This window comes from Hibiscus syriacus, unplaced genomic scaffold (genome assembly GCF_006381635.1).
Source record: "Hibiscus syriacus cultivar Baekdansim isolate YM2019G1 unplaced genomic scaffold, ASM638163v2 tig00109980_pilon, whole genome shotgun sequence".
In the NCBI taxonomy this organism is placed as follows: domain Eukaryota; kingdom Viridiplantae; phylum Streptophyta; class Magnoliopsida; order Malvales; family Malvaceae; genus Hibiscus; species Hibiscus syriacus.
Genome location: NW_024062547.1, coordinates 14,779 through 30,236, shown reverse-complemented (window position 1 = coordinate 30,236; position 15,458 = coordinate 14,779). Strand labels below are relative to the sequence as shown.

At 33.2% G+C, this 15,458-nt stretch overlaps 1 protein-coding gene across 1 annotated transcript; it reads left to right on the top strand.

The window, feature by feature from the left end:
* Positions 1–8,147: 8,147 nt before the first annotated feature.
* On the top strand, positions 8,148–12,884 carry LOC120211665. The gene is made up of 8 exons (XM_039210163.1): positions 8,148–8,427; positions 8,618–9,277; positions 9,323–9,846; positions 10,012–10,761; positions 10,880–11,003; positions 11,096–11,297; positions 12,216–12,270; positions 12,762–12,884. The coding sequence occupies exons 1-8, from the start codon at positions 8,148–8,150 to the stop codon at positions 12,882–12,884; spliced, it is 2,718 nt and encodes a 905-aa protein (XP_039066094.1).
* The last annotated feature ends 2,574 nt before the right edge of the window (positions 12,885–15,458 follow it).

The following is a 15,458-nucleotide window of genomic DNA, read 5'->3' as shown; positions in this document are numbered from 1 at the left end:
ATATGGAAAAGTAAGCTGCAAGGAGAATATAATATTGTAATTACACAATTATAATATCAAATTTCTAAGCACGAAAGGTAGGATACCTTCAAAGAAGATCCAAGAAAGAAGGTCAAAATAAGAACTCCAGGACCAACAAGCAGAAGTATTTGTGCCATACACCTCTGTTGACACATTAGCCACAATTTTTCAAACGATAAGGTTCAAAGCCATAACTTAATGGATAGAATGATGTTTTAAACATACGTCAATATAAGTGTTCAATTTATCTTACAGAGTTCTTAAACTCCAGCAGATGGATTTCGTTTGAAATAACTAAACCATATTAAGAATGAATTCATTTTCTATATACTCGCAGTGTAGGGTTTTTTTTAACTTTCACAAGAACCTGATAGCAAAAAAAATATATAATTAAAACAATTAAAAGAAAAAAAAGACAATAGCTACTAGACCTTGACAAAAGCGAAAAACTCCTCCTGGACATGAACAACAACTGCCATTCGTTTCAAGTGCGATGCAAAATGGTGCCTCTGCACAGGATTACCGCTTCCTCTGAAATGCATAAGATATAAGAGGAGTGTTTTAGACCAAAACTTCATAAAGAAAAAAGCTTCTAAAATAATTAATGATTAAAATCACAAAATGCAGGGAAACAAGATACATTCATATAGTACATGAAAGTCAAACATGTTTATTATAAACAATATTGATCATAACCAGCGCATAGAACTACAGCCAGTGCGCAGAACTACAACCAAACAACCACCATCTGGAGTTCTCAGAGGGAATCTCTAACTCTAATTAGAAATATAGAAATATAAATGAAGTGAATAAACATGAGATATGTTAAAAACTAAATTTTGGTATAACCTGCCTTATTAGCTGTGTGCTGCAATATTTTAGTCCCACCAAACAAAATATGATTCTTGTCACGCTTGGAAGATAACTTCTCCTCAATACCCATGCCTGCTATAGAAACCTAGGAAAAAGTTTTGCCTCATATAAACTGTTACTGTTCAAATGATATTGAACAATGTATTTATCTAGTTAGCTTCTATGAGAGAATTAATGTGAAAACAACCCCATATGAAGTGCAACATATATACAAACCAATTGATCTAAAATAAAAACAAAAGCTATAGGTGAAACATTTAATGGAAAAAACAGAAGTATGCTTAGACAATACAAAATTTTCAAGTCAAACTTATAAGATTGTAATACTAACCATTAAAGAGAAATATAGTTAGTTCTACAACAGAAAGTTTACTTTCAACAATTGAACTCCCACAACAAATATTTAACACAACCAAACATCAAATAACTTATACTAAGTGATCAATGTTGAATATTAAAATGGGAAACATGAGAAGAATTAAGAAGAAGAGATCCACCTTCCATTGGGGGGTAGACTCGCCTGTGAGAATGACTTCATTCACAATAGCACTTGCAGATAGTATAAGCATGTCTGCTGGAATAGACTTATCTTCTTCATTTTAACCAGATGAGCGACCAATGGAGACCACATCCCCAGGCAATAGATCAGTTCCAGATAATTTCACCCACCTACAACTCCCAAAGTTTGAATGATAAATCTAAAACTCTGAAAAAAGGTTTAAAATAGGAGTAGTAGTAGTAACAATATTAGCGATAAAAAATCATATTAATATATATAAAAAATAGAACATAACCCAGATTGTCATAGTCTACAAATGTAGTTTAGAAATCATAAGTTCACAACTAATATGTCTGAAGAATCATAGAAAATTGAAGTGGGGAAAGACTTGTGCTCTGTAAATTAATTTAGGTAAGAATAAAAACAAAATTAAAACATTAGAGTAAAAGAATATTGACACTCCAAAGAATTCAACAGCAAAACCATTAACCCATTGCTAAGCACAATAAGCTACTATAACAAGGTTACTTTCAATAGTCGTATATATCCAGGATAAGTCAAATTAAAAAGAAAATTTGAAAGGCTAGCGTGAAAATTATTATGATAGCAACATACACATTGCGTCCCCATTTTTCAGTTGCAGCAAGAATTTTGGCATCAGATCCATGGCCGGTACACTTTAGGTAATAGTTAAATGTTTCCTTGGTAGGATATTGAAGCTTGCAAAAGGTATCCTCCTCCTTAGAATAAATGAAGCACTGCTTCCTGAAATCAAAGTAAATCTCCTCTGCATCTTTCACAGATGAAGAACTTGCTACCTATACAATTAGTCAAAGTAAAATTTAAGAACCCAAAGTGGACGGGAAGGATGGGAAAAATAGGAGCACTGGAAGCAAAATCTGGATCGCACATTTTATGTGAAATAAGAGAGTTTAAAAGGGAAGAAAGACGATGATCAAGTTACTTGAGGAGGTACGCTCGCCGATGGAGCCTCGTCGGTTCCATCTCGTAACCATCAGTGTTGGGGAGTTTCGAACCAAAAATCGTATCAATCATCAAAAAACAAACGAAAAGAGAGTTTTTTTTAAATCAATCGAAAACCAAAATCAAGGAAAAACTAACCAAAAGTCTTATATTGCTCAAGAACCTTACCTTTTTCTTCACCAAGAACCTTTGATTCTTCGTCGGAGTCGTGATACCCTCAAGTTATTGAAGGTATTCCCTTTTTCTCCTTAGATGTAGGTTCAGCTTTAGGCATTGGGGCTGCGAGAGAGACGGTTTTGGAAGGTCTAGAAATGGTCTTAGGTTATCGGAGTTGCGAGGGGATGGTGGCCATGGAGGATTTTGGCCTCTGGTTCATTTTCTATTAAGGATAAAAAGAATAAGAGTGAGAGAGATGTAAGCGGCAGAAAGCTAGAATGATAAAAATAATAAGGTTTTAGGGCTTCTTTAATTTTTTTTAATGAGATTCAAGTGCGTGTTTTGGGGGGTTTAGCAGTAGAAACGCCATTAAAGTACAGATCTTTGGGCAGCGTTAGTATAAAAACGCCACTAAAGTACGAGTCTTTGGCGGCGTTTGTATAAAAATGCCACTAAAGTACGAGTCTTTGGCGGAGTTTGTATAGAAACGCCACTAAAGCACGGGTATTTAGCGGCGTTTTTATAGAAACGCAACTAAAGTATAGTATTTAGCTGTATTTATACAAAAATGCCACTAAAGTACGAGAATTTAGTGGCGCTTGTGCTTAAAACGCCACTAAAGAATAGTATTTAGCGGCGTTTATATAGAAATGCCACTAAAGTATGAGCATTTAGCGGCGTTTGTGCTTAGAACGCCACTAAAGTACATTATTTAGCGGCGTTTATATAAAAACACCACTAAAGTACAGTATTTAGCGGCGTTTATATAAAAACGCCATTAAAGCACAGTATTTAGCGGCGTTTATATAAAAACGCCACTAAAGAACAAGTATTTACCGGTGTTTGTTTAAAAAACGCCGTTAAAAGTGCTGCTAAAAACCCATTTTGATGTAGTGATGCTACTAAGAGAAATTGAACCTTAGAAACCTTAGATGAGAGTCAAGCATCCAATTGTTGAGATAGAGTAATTGTTCAGTACAATTTCATCAACAACTACATTTAATTTATACTAGATGATAACCATAAAATAAATAAACTTGAACAACTTAAGGTTGAACGTGGGACCTTAAGCAAAGTAAACATTTGTTTTACCACTAAATTTAAGTTAAAAATTTATTAATTTTCTACTACATATATATTAATTTTTATAATGGTTCCAACAAATTTTTTATAATATTTATTGACTCATCAAAAGTAATGATGAGTTCTTCAAACCTTCGCGCTTTTTCTTATTGTCTGTTATAGATCTCATAAAACAATGTTTCTAGGTCTTCATCATCTATCTATGTTTCTCCATCATCTATCTTTGTTATTTTAATATTCGAATTCGAAGCATCAACATCAACCTCAATGAACTCTGCGTATAATTCCACATTAGATATAAAACGTGAACTGTATATGTCAGTCATCTCAACAATGTCAACATCAATATTAAGAGAAAACTTTGTGCATGATATAAAGAAATTAAAATGCAATGAAGGTAATCTTTTATTTCTTCATAGTTGAACATTTTTAAGATATTGGTGATCAACTCATCTAATTGAATTATTTTTTAATGACATCCTAAAAGATTTGGCATCAAAAAATAATTACTGAAAAGTAGCCATAAGTAACGAAACAAGTGAAGGTTTAGAGGTGAAAAACACAAATTTTGAAAGATGTTTTGTCATTCAAGTGAGAGTAAATAGTTGCCTTTCACACCTATTTATAGTCTCATATGTGAAATGTATAAGTTTATATATTTAACCGGTAAAAATAATACATGAATAGTTTGACTAATTAATTTTTCATTTTAGAAATAAAAGCATTCTGAACAATACATTAATGGGTAGTGGTTTAGGGACTAAATTCAAAAATAAAATATTTCACGAACTAATTTCAAAACTCAGTGTTAATAGTTTTAGTAATTAATTTTTCATTTTGGAATACCTAAAAAAACTAAGTTAGTTTTAAAACCAGAGTTGTATTTTGTATAAAAGACGTATTTACAGAATTTGTTTTATACATATATTGTCTAATCAACATAAGACACTTTCTGCAGAAAACGTCTTTATCACATATGCATAAAGCACTTTATTGTCTGTTTTATGTATATATATGATATATACGTTTTCTGCAGAAGGCACCTTCCGTATAAAATAATTTTGTCAAATGAGTTTTCATTTCCATCAAACTGTTCCAACGTTCTATCCTCATTCTCACAACCCATTTGAGCCATCGTCCCAATAGTGTGTGAATGCAATGACTTCCTACATTTGAACTTCCCATTATACAAAACAGCAGTCAAGGGATTACGATGAGAATATCTTGTACTTATCCCACCATCAGAATCCTTGTGTCAGCCAAATGTTCACCGGTGGAGCCGCCCTACATGGAAGAGCACGGAGCCAAATATTCCAATCCAACACATTCCATGGAGAGTGATCCCAATAAACCCTCCTCTCTTAGATTATTAGTCAGCTTTCCTTCCCCCGTTGTGTTTTGCAGCCATTGAATTCATCTTGCAGTATTGTTGCTGTTGCAGTAGCAGTAAAACCAGATCCCAAATCCCTCCCAATGGTAAACGTACGCAAAAACAAAGACATGAAGACAACCAAACCAACCTCCCTATACAGGAATGGACCGAGGGTTGGTTGGGACAGTAGTTTCTCTGAAATTTTAAAAGAGTAAATTAAATCAATGACCACTTAATTATTGTCTCATTTTATTTTAACCACTGTTCTTTTAATTTTATCGATCAGACCACCTAATATTTTAATTATAGTCAATTAAACCACTAGCTGTTAATATTTGACGGAGATGCTAACTTGACAGTTAAAATATTAGCATAATTATATATTTAGTCTTCATTACTTATATATTCTATCAATTTAGTCCTAATTTGAATTTAATTCAAAAAATTATTCTTCCAATCAAAAGGTGACACGAATCAACATAATATTGTGATACATTTCACTAGTGACATGTTTCACCAGCTGGTTGGAGAGTTTTTTAAATTAATTTTAATATTTTAATTGGATAAATTAACTCTCTAATCAGTGGGTGACACATGCCACTAGTGAAATGTATTACAATATTATGTTGATATGTATCGCCTCTTGATTGGAGTATTATTTTTTTGAATTAAATTGGTAAAATATGTAAGTAATGATGACTAAATATATATAATTATGCCAATGTTTTAACTGTCATGTCAACATCTCCATCAAATATTACTTAACTGACCATAATTAAATAGTTAGATGATTTGATTGATAAAATTGAAATATCAATAACTAAAGTAAAATGAGACAATACTTAAGTGGTCATTTGTATAGTTTAATTAATTTAAAATTATCATATATTTTAGATATTTTCTTTAAATTTTCTATTTACATTTAATTTTTTATTTCTTATAATTTTATAAGTTCGTCATCTTTTAAAATTTTATAAATTCATTCTTTTAAAATAAAATCATGCATTTATCTATATTGTTATAATATATTTCAACCTCGTCAGGTATGCACCTGTTACATCTGCCTAAGTTATGGGTCTCCTCCCTACTGCTGTCATACTGGTATTTTTTCTCTCTCTTAATTTCTTTCTACATTTTGGTGCCCCTTCCATCCCAATCTTTCAACTTTGGTGTTTTCATGGAGTTTCATTGCTTGCTTTTGCAGGATACGTAGGTATAGTACTACTCCCATCATGTTTCACTTTCGAACTCACAATATTGAAACATATGCAGAAAATATAATATTGAAAATTAAGATTATTGAATGTGTGTAATAATTTGATAAGACATCATAAATATCAAAACATGTGTGGATCTGAAAACTTTTTATAGGGGGAGTCAAAAAGGTGATTGTGCTGATCAATTTGGGTCCATCATTGATAAGATGGTTGGGGTTGGGGTTGAGGATCATCAAAAGAAAGAAAATATATGCACGAACCGAACAATCTTAATAATAAAATAAATAATAATTATTATTTTTTAAAATTTTTGAACATCATAAATATTAGAGGTATGAGTGTTTATTATCAAATGATTAAAAGTTATCTTTGAACATATATTATCTTATATTTATCTCAGATTAATAAAAAAAATTCAATTTTAGTATTAAAATTTGAGATTATGAAATATATTTCATGTTTATTACGATTACAATAATCATGAGTGTTATTATTATTATGGATATTACAATCATATAATAATAGTTTTAAATAAAAATTTTACCGTTATCTAACTACCACTGTTTTAATATCATACCTCTATTTAATTACATAATTGTACCATATATGCCTCTCTCTAATAGTCTAAATTAACTTCGTCGCCTTCTCTTCTTTTCTTTTTTTCCTATAAGGATGCTCAATGTCTCCTGAAATTGGTAGTTTCGATTTTTGCTCGATTCGATTCGATTCGATTCGATCTGATCAATTTTATTTTGAAATTTTATATTTGGGTTGGGCTTGAACTTAGTGTATTTTTTTATCCAACTAGATTAGAGAAAATATTATAATCATCTCTTATATATTTAGCTATAACTGTAATAATACTTATATAAGTAAGGTTAGGATCTACTTACACAATGTAAAACTCTTTAGTTTTACACAGATTTAAGATCGTTAGATGAGTTAAAATAGATGGTTGAGATTGACTCTTGTTTTTTTTTCTAGTGAATATTTTCTCATTTCTTACTGTTAATCTCATACATATATTTTTACTCATCCAATATTTCTAAATCTATGTAAAACGCTTTTAGTTTTACATTGTGTAACATTATTCTATACCCTATATATATATATATATATATATATATATGCGCGTGCGCGCGTGTGTGAATCGGTTCGGATTAAATCAAATGTCGGGTTTGATCTAAAATAATCATATCAAGTTTAAAGTTAAATCAAATACGGATAAAAAATTTTAAATTTCAAATTGAATTTTAATAGACCAAAAACCCAACTCGACCTGATAATATTTGTATCCACATCACTCCCCTTCAATTTGCCCTCTTTTCTGCTTATATCTTAGCATTTCTCATGCTCTAAACTCTAACAATCTCTTGTAAACCTTTAATCACGCGGTTCGAGGTCCGATTATCATCCATAAACACGAAATGCATTTCAAGATCAATTGTTTGGTTATTAAAAGATATTAATAATAAAAATAATTAATTATATTTACTGATAGTATATACTTAATTTTAATCCAAATCTAAAAGAATACTTCTAAATATGATCATACATATATATTTTTCACTTAAGATAAAAATGAAATTTAAATATGGATTTGCTGAATACAAATCAATTAACTTGAACCTGGGGTTTGCCTATATTAACATTTTTACTCCATATATAGCTTGAATTGTGTAAACTAGTACTAGTTATTATACTAGAATTTCAAGACATCATTTTACCCAACACAATCCTTAGTACGTTATTAGAACAAACGTAAGATTTTATACTAAAGAAGTGAACTTCTAAAATTTTAAGAAGGGACGAAATCATAAAATATCAAAATGATAAAAATCACAGACCAATTCTCCTTTGTGTTGGCAGCTCTACACCTAACCTTCGCCCGACTCAATTCAGATATTTCTCTGGCTGGTTACAACATGATGATTTCAACCGAATGGTGAAGGATAACTGGATAAACTCTGAGTCTCTTTCAGACACTATCACCCTTTTTACTTATGCAGCTGATACATGGAATAAAAAGGTGTTTGGTTATATTGGCACAAAAAAGAAGATAGTTATGGCAAGACTTCGAGGAATACACAAAAGCCTCAATAGACATCATTCGACTTTCCTTATCAATCTTGAAATCGAACTTCTCACCGAGTTAGAGCAACTCCTAGACCAAGAGGAAATTCTATGGAAACAACACTCAAGAATAAATTGGACTACCCAAGGTGACTGAATTACAAAATACTTCCATAGAAGTGCCTTGCAGCGAAAGCAAAAGAACCGAATCTTGGCCCTTAAACTTTCTCTAAATGATTGGTGCTTTGACACGAATAAACTTAAAGAAGAAGCGGTTAATTTTTTCAGAAATGTTTATGCATGCGATGAGGACGTGGTAGGGAATTTTTCCCATTTCAGGTTACTTCCCGGCTATTTCGACTCATTTAAAGGATTCCATGTCCATTGAACCCGATGAAAAGGAAATCTATGAAGCTCTTAAGGATATTGCTCCCCTAAAAGCACCGGGACATGATGGCCTCCATGCAGAATTTTTCCAACAACAGTGGCACGTGGTGGGTCATTCTGTCTGCAGCATGGTGAAAAACGTTTTTACAGGAGGTGACATTGAAGCCGACCTAAACAAAACTGTGCTTGTTCTAATCCCAAAAAAAGAAGGACCTGAAACTTTCACGAACTTCCGTCCCATCAGCTTATGCACAGTTATGTACAAACTCATCATAAAAATTATTGCCCGTCGCATAAAACAAGTGATGCCTATTCTGATCATGCCGAATCAAACAAGCTTTATCGCTTGCCGCTCTATCACCGAAAACATCATTATAAATCAGGAGGTAATCCATTCCATGCGCCAACTCAAGACAAAGCAAGTTTGGATGGCAATTAAGGTGGATCTTGAAAAAGCTTTCGATCACCTCCGATGGGAGTTCATTCAAGACTCGCTCACTGAAGATGGCTTTCCACCATGCACTATCCGACTCATAATGCACTGTATCACTTCGACCTCTATGCAAATCCAATGGAATGGTGAGAATTCTTCTGCGTTCCAACCAGAACGAGGTATCCGATAAGGTGACCCACTTTCTACATACCTCTTTGTTCTAGCAATGGAACGCCTTGGCCATAGCATCCGTAAATGTGTTGAAGAAGGTGATTGGAAGGGTTATTCTTTTTCCCGGCAGGGTCTCTCCATCAATCATTTATTTTTTGTTGATGATCTTATGTTATATGCAAAGGCTGACCTACACCATGCGGAAATCATTGAGAAAACCCTCAAGGAATTTGGGTATTTCTCGGGGCACAAAGTTAGTAAACGGAAGGCGCATATATACTTCTCGCCTAATACCACCATATCCACGAAATCTTTTATTCTATCATGTCTTGGTTTCCAAGAAGTTGAATCTATGGGGAAGTATCTTGGACTTCCGGTCCTCCATAGACGTATGAAAATTGCTGATTTTGATTTTATCTTTGATAAGTTCAGGAGTAAACTAAATGGATGGGCTGCTCGATCCCTTTCGCTTGCAGGGCGTATTACTCTGACAAAATCAGTCCTTTCAGCTATTCTGAATTATTTTATGCAAGTCATGTCATTCCCTAAACGAGTCTATAATGAGATAGAAATTACGGTAAGATGTTTTATTTAGGGGTAGGAACTATCTGGCAGGAAAATCTCTCTAGTTAACTGGACTACCATTTGTAATCTAATTGATCGAAGAGGTTTGGGGTTTATTCGACCTCTTGAGCAAAACAAAGCTTTCATGATGAAGCTTGGCTATTCCCTTATGGTGAAGACAAACTCTTACTGGGTCCAACTACTCAGACAAAAATATAAAATCCAGGAGGCTCACCCTATATTGGTTGAAAAGTACAATTGTTCTCTATTATGGAGAGGAATATCAAAAATATGGAGACAATTGCTCTCATGTTTGGTTTGGTCAGTGGGTAATGGGAACTCTATAACTTTCTGGAATGATAATTGGGTGCCGAGCTTGGGGCCTTTACGAGACTATGCCCGAGATGATATACATGCTGATTTAACCCAGAAAATTCACAACTTCGTTGATGTTCATGGCCATTGGGACATTGAAGCTCTATCTCAAGTTCTTATTCCAGCTGCCATACCTCATGTCATTAGTGTTCTACCCCCAGATAGAAACGATAAACCCGATACACTGATATGGAGATGGACTCCTGAACTTAGCTTTACAATTAAGTCAGCTTATACTTTTCTCATGGAAGGTAACTGGAATGAAAAAAGCTCTATTTCGAAGGTAATTTGGTCAATCACTGCTCCTCAACGAGTTCGGATGTTTACATGGCTCGCTTATAAAGAAAAAATCATGACGGATTATGAGCGAGGAAGACGACTGCTCACAAATAACTATTCATGTCCGACTTGTGGTGCAGCAACTGAAACTGTAATTCATGTGCTACGTGACTGCCCACCAAGCCGACACATGTGGTTGCACATTGTGCCCCAATCCGCCTGCTCAAGCTTTTTCGGGACTGACCTTCATTCATGGATTACGCAAAACATACACGTGCATCGTCCCTTATGCGATAGTGATCCCTCTTGGTCCTCTCTTTTTACTGCTCTCATTTGGCTAATTTGGAAACAAATGAACGATTATGTTTTTAAGGGTATCACTTATAAAACAGACTCGATCATTCATAGTAGTTATAGTTGGGCCAAATGCTATGAAACCAATATCAGAAATCCTTCTGCACGCCCGAGACAACATGGGGCTGCTTCAACATGGTCTTTGCCACCCTGAGGATGGACGTGTTTAAACACGGATGGTGCAGTTGCGACACTTGATGGGCGAGGTTCGATTGGTGGTGTGTTTCGTAACTCTACTGGTGACTGGATTACAGGTTTTACAAAGAATATAGGGACAATATCGGCCCTCCATGCAGAACTCTGGAGCATCTATGAAGGTTTACTCATTGCAAGGAGCTTTGGGGTTTTCAAATTATTGATACAATCCGACTGTAGCAAAGTAGTCAAGCTGATCGAAGATAGTGCTACCATTGACAATCATATTCCTCTAGTGCGCGCAATCCTAAAGCAACGAAGGTATGGATGCTGGATAACAAAGGTCCAATGGATATGCAGGAATGGGAACAAGATTGCAGATAAGATGGCAAAACTTGCCTCCTGGAATCACATCTGTTTAAGATTTTCTTAACTTATTGACAATACACACTGCAGACGCGACTGCTTGAACTCAAGACATCTAAAAATAATAAGCTTCTCTTTTACCACTTATAATGATACTTTATAGCAATTACTACATTTATTAAAAAACATAGTAACTATTACATCTACATACTTAGCTTAAAAATATGACACTTCATGGTAATTAATATATCTACATACTACATACTACATTCTATTGTAGTATTATTATAAAGTTCCAACACAACACAATACACCATAATTAATCATACTTCAAAGCTCACCGCATAGCAATAGCCAAATAAACCATCAAAGTTTCAAAGACAAATCTTTAATAAACATTAAATATTAAACGCTCACACTTCTGACATTCATACTGCTCGAATCTAAGACTTCAAGATATAACAATAATTTCTTTATTACCAAGATCGTTTGGTTCGTGCAATAATATAAATATAAATGTATGGGATTGAGAACCATTTCCATCACTACTTTCTCCCTATTTCTCTTAACCTACCTTACTTGAAAGAAGCACTCTCAACAATTATATTTTTCTTCTCTAATACTTGATTTACATTTTTTCCAAAACAAAAGGGATTTGGTATATGTTTTTTCTTTAAAAAAGTTAATATATTTGAAAAAAAATATAATTTAATATTATTTTTTATTGAATATTCAAGTAGGGTTTTTTAAAACAAAAGTACGATTAGCTGTTAACAGTTCAATGATTCATAAGTTTGACAGTGAAAAGGAAATAATACAGAAATCTGGGGAAAGTAGATGCTACTCTTTAACCAATGATGATTCCATGTGAAGATCTGGAAAAGAAGAAGAACAAGAAGAATTTGCAGTTTCAATTGTTAACCAGCAGGTAGCTAAAAAACTAAAAAAAATGAAGAAAAAACAATTAAAAAAAGAGAGGAATTTTCATGGTTTCCCCCCCCCCCTCTCCAGCAATGAGAAATGAACAGTTGAGAGAAAAAGATGACAACCCAGATTTCCCTTCCGTCCCATCAATCCATTTGACAGAAAAAAAAGAAGAAAATCTAAACAGAGATCCATAATTTTATTTGCAGCACTAAATAAATTTTCTTATACTTAATACTCTAATAGTATTATATATGAAATCAAAAGTACTTCCTTTAAACTACTATACAAAGCCATGAAACCAAATAAGCTGGCCTTTTCCCCTAAGGCTCGCCTCGGTCACGCCCGCAAACGAGCATCGCAATGCAACGTCGGAGGATGTAGAATTTGGCTCGCTGCTTCTTAACCAAATGATTCTTGTGTCCTTTTCTTTGCCTGCCATGTGATCGACTAAGCTTCAGATGTGCCTACTGTTGGTGTTTATGACACTGGCAGCACCACTGCAACTATACTACTAGAAATAGAAGCAGTAAAAAATATAAAAGGGATGAACTTGGTGGTGGTATTTATATAGGAAAAGGGAAGGATTTTGATTCTGGGGTTACTGGCTCCTCTTAATAAGGTATATCTACTGTTACCCTCTGCAATCTCTGCAACCCACTAGCTGTCAGGGACTGGAAGGATAGAGATATTATTTTTTAAAACGAGTATAGTTATAATTTGAGTAGATATCTAACAATCTCCATATTCATATTCGATACGTACTTCACGGACAAGAGACATGATGTTGTCAAATTTACCTGAAGTGTTAGTAGGTGGAGTGGAGAGGTGCAGGGCAGGAGTAGTACTGTTGGTTGTTGTACAGAGAAAGGGTAAATCTGAAGAGGAAGGCACACGAACGAGAATAATGGCTAAACAGTGTAAAACTGTTGGGAGATGCCTTTATTATTCGTGCTGATTGTTGACTTGTGAGGTGGAAGAATTATATTCTGCAGCTCCGTTAGAACCGGGGGCATGCAGGCCTAGCTATGTGTTAGGCCCAAAGAGATCACTCCCAACTAGGTGTCAATATTAAACAACCAATGTGTTAGGACACCTGTTTGTATATATATAAAAGTAAAATTACTCTTACATAAATAGTTATTTTATTTTTTATTTTTAAGAAACGTTTTAGTTTTTAATATTTTATTTTTATCAAAACAAATCATATTAAATGAAAATGAACTATAAATACATGTTATTGATGTGATATTTTTACGTGTATTTAATTAATGATGTAGTATGTGACACGTCACTAAAATAATAATGTGACATGTGACACATGACTAAAGTAATGATGTAGCATATGACGTGTCTCCAAAGTGATAATATGACATATGTCATATCAATTGAATACATGTGAAAATATCATATCAATAACATATGTTATTCGTTAGTCAATTAATGGTTTTCGTTTAATAAAGTATATTTTGACAAAAATATTAAAACATTAAAAATTAAAATGTTTAAAAAAAAGAGAGAGAACAAAAATGACCGATTTTACTAACGTTGAAAGTAATTTTATCATTATATCTAAAAAACATATAGAATTCATAACATTCTTTAAAAAATAGTAACAATAAATAATTTTATTAAATAAAGAATAAATACTCTAAAATTATAAATAAAAACTTATAAAAAAGATTTGAGTAAACATATAACATAAAATATACATTTTTTTAATCCATCGAAATATACAAATTAGTCAAAACATAGAAAAAGATTATAAAAAAATAAAAATATAATCGAATAACTCAAAATAATGATAAATACAAACAAACATTATTTTTAATTGTGAATGATAAACACTAGTAATGCTAACACAAAAATGTATAACAATAATGAATCGTTGATAAAATAATATTATTGTAATTCAATTGCGACCTATCTTTGATGATTATAAATGTCTATCAATATTTGATTGGATGGTCAAAAACGAGAATAAATGAACAAGATAATCAAATAAACGTCATTTGGATATACATGTCAAATTTAAACCTGAAAAAAAAAATACAAGAAAGTACTTATAAGAATATGCAAGGAAAATAATATTGACTATTTTCACATGAAGAAAGGAATGTTGACTAAAAAAATAACATCATCAATAATGAAAAAACAAAAAAATATATGAAAAAAATAATAAATATATGAAGAAAGGAATATTGACAAAAAAAGAGTGTTATCATAACATTTTAAATATATGAAAAACAATAATTGATAATACACTCCTTGGTCAAGAATTAGTGAAAGGATATGGAAGGAAGCATATCTCTCCAAGGTGTGCTCTCAAAATTGACCTCCAAAAAGCTTTTGATTCTCTCAACTGGGTCTTCATTTATGCTATCCTCAAAGCCATTGGGCTGCCAAGTACCTTCATAAGGTGGATAGAGGCTTGCTTTAAAGAAGCTAGATATTTTATTTCATTCATTGGAAGCTTGGTAGGATATTTCAAAGGCCAGAGGGGGATTAGACAAGGTGACCCTTTATCCCCTATTTTATTTGTGCTTGCTATGAACATCCTTTCTAAAATTCTTAATATTGTTGCTGCCAAAGGGATCTTTGGGTATCACCCAAAATGCAAAAAGATTGGCCTCACTCATCTATCATTTGCAGATGATCTTTTAATTTTTTGCAAAGGAAATCTTGAATCTATAGCTGGAATCATTTCTGTCCTTTATCATTTCTATGATTTGTCTGGTCTTAAGTTTAATGTTAGCAAGACAAAACTGTATGTTGCTGGAATTTCCTCTAGAAATCTGGAAACTATCAAATGCACTATTGGTTTTAAGTAAGGATTCCTATCTGTAAGGTACTTGGGGGTTCCTTTAGTCACTAAAAAGCTTACTAAACATGATTGTCAGCCTCTTATTGACAAAATTAAGCTAAAGCTCCACCATTGGTCTGGTAAGCTCTTAAGCTATGCTGGGAGACTTGAGCTTGTCAAAACAGTTCTCTTTAGTGTGGCTAACTACTGGTGCAGACAATTCATTCTTCCTCAAACTATTATCAACCTAATTGACCAACTATGCTCTCGCTTCCTATGGAAAGGAACTTATCAGGCAACAACTGGAGCTAGGGTCAGCTGGGAAAAAATCTCCTGCCCCAAATCTGAAGGAGGCCTAGGTTTGAAGAACATTAAATCTTGGAACACTG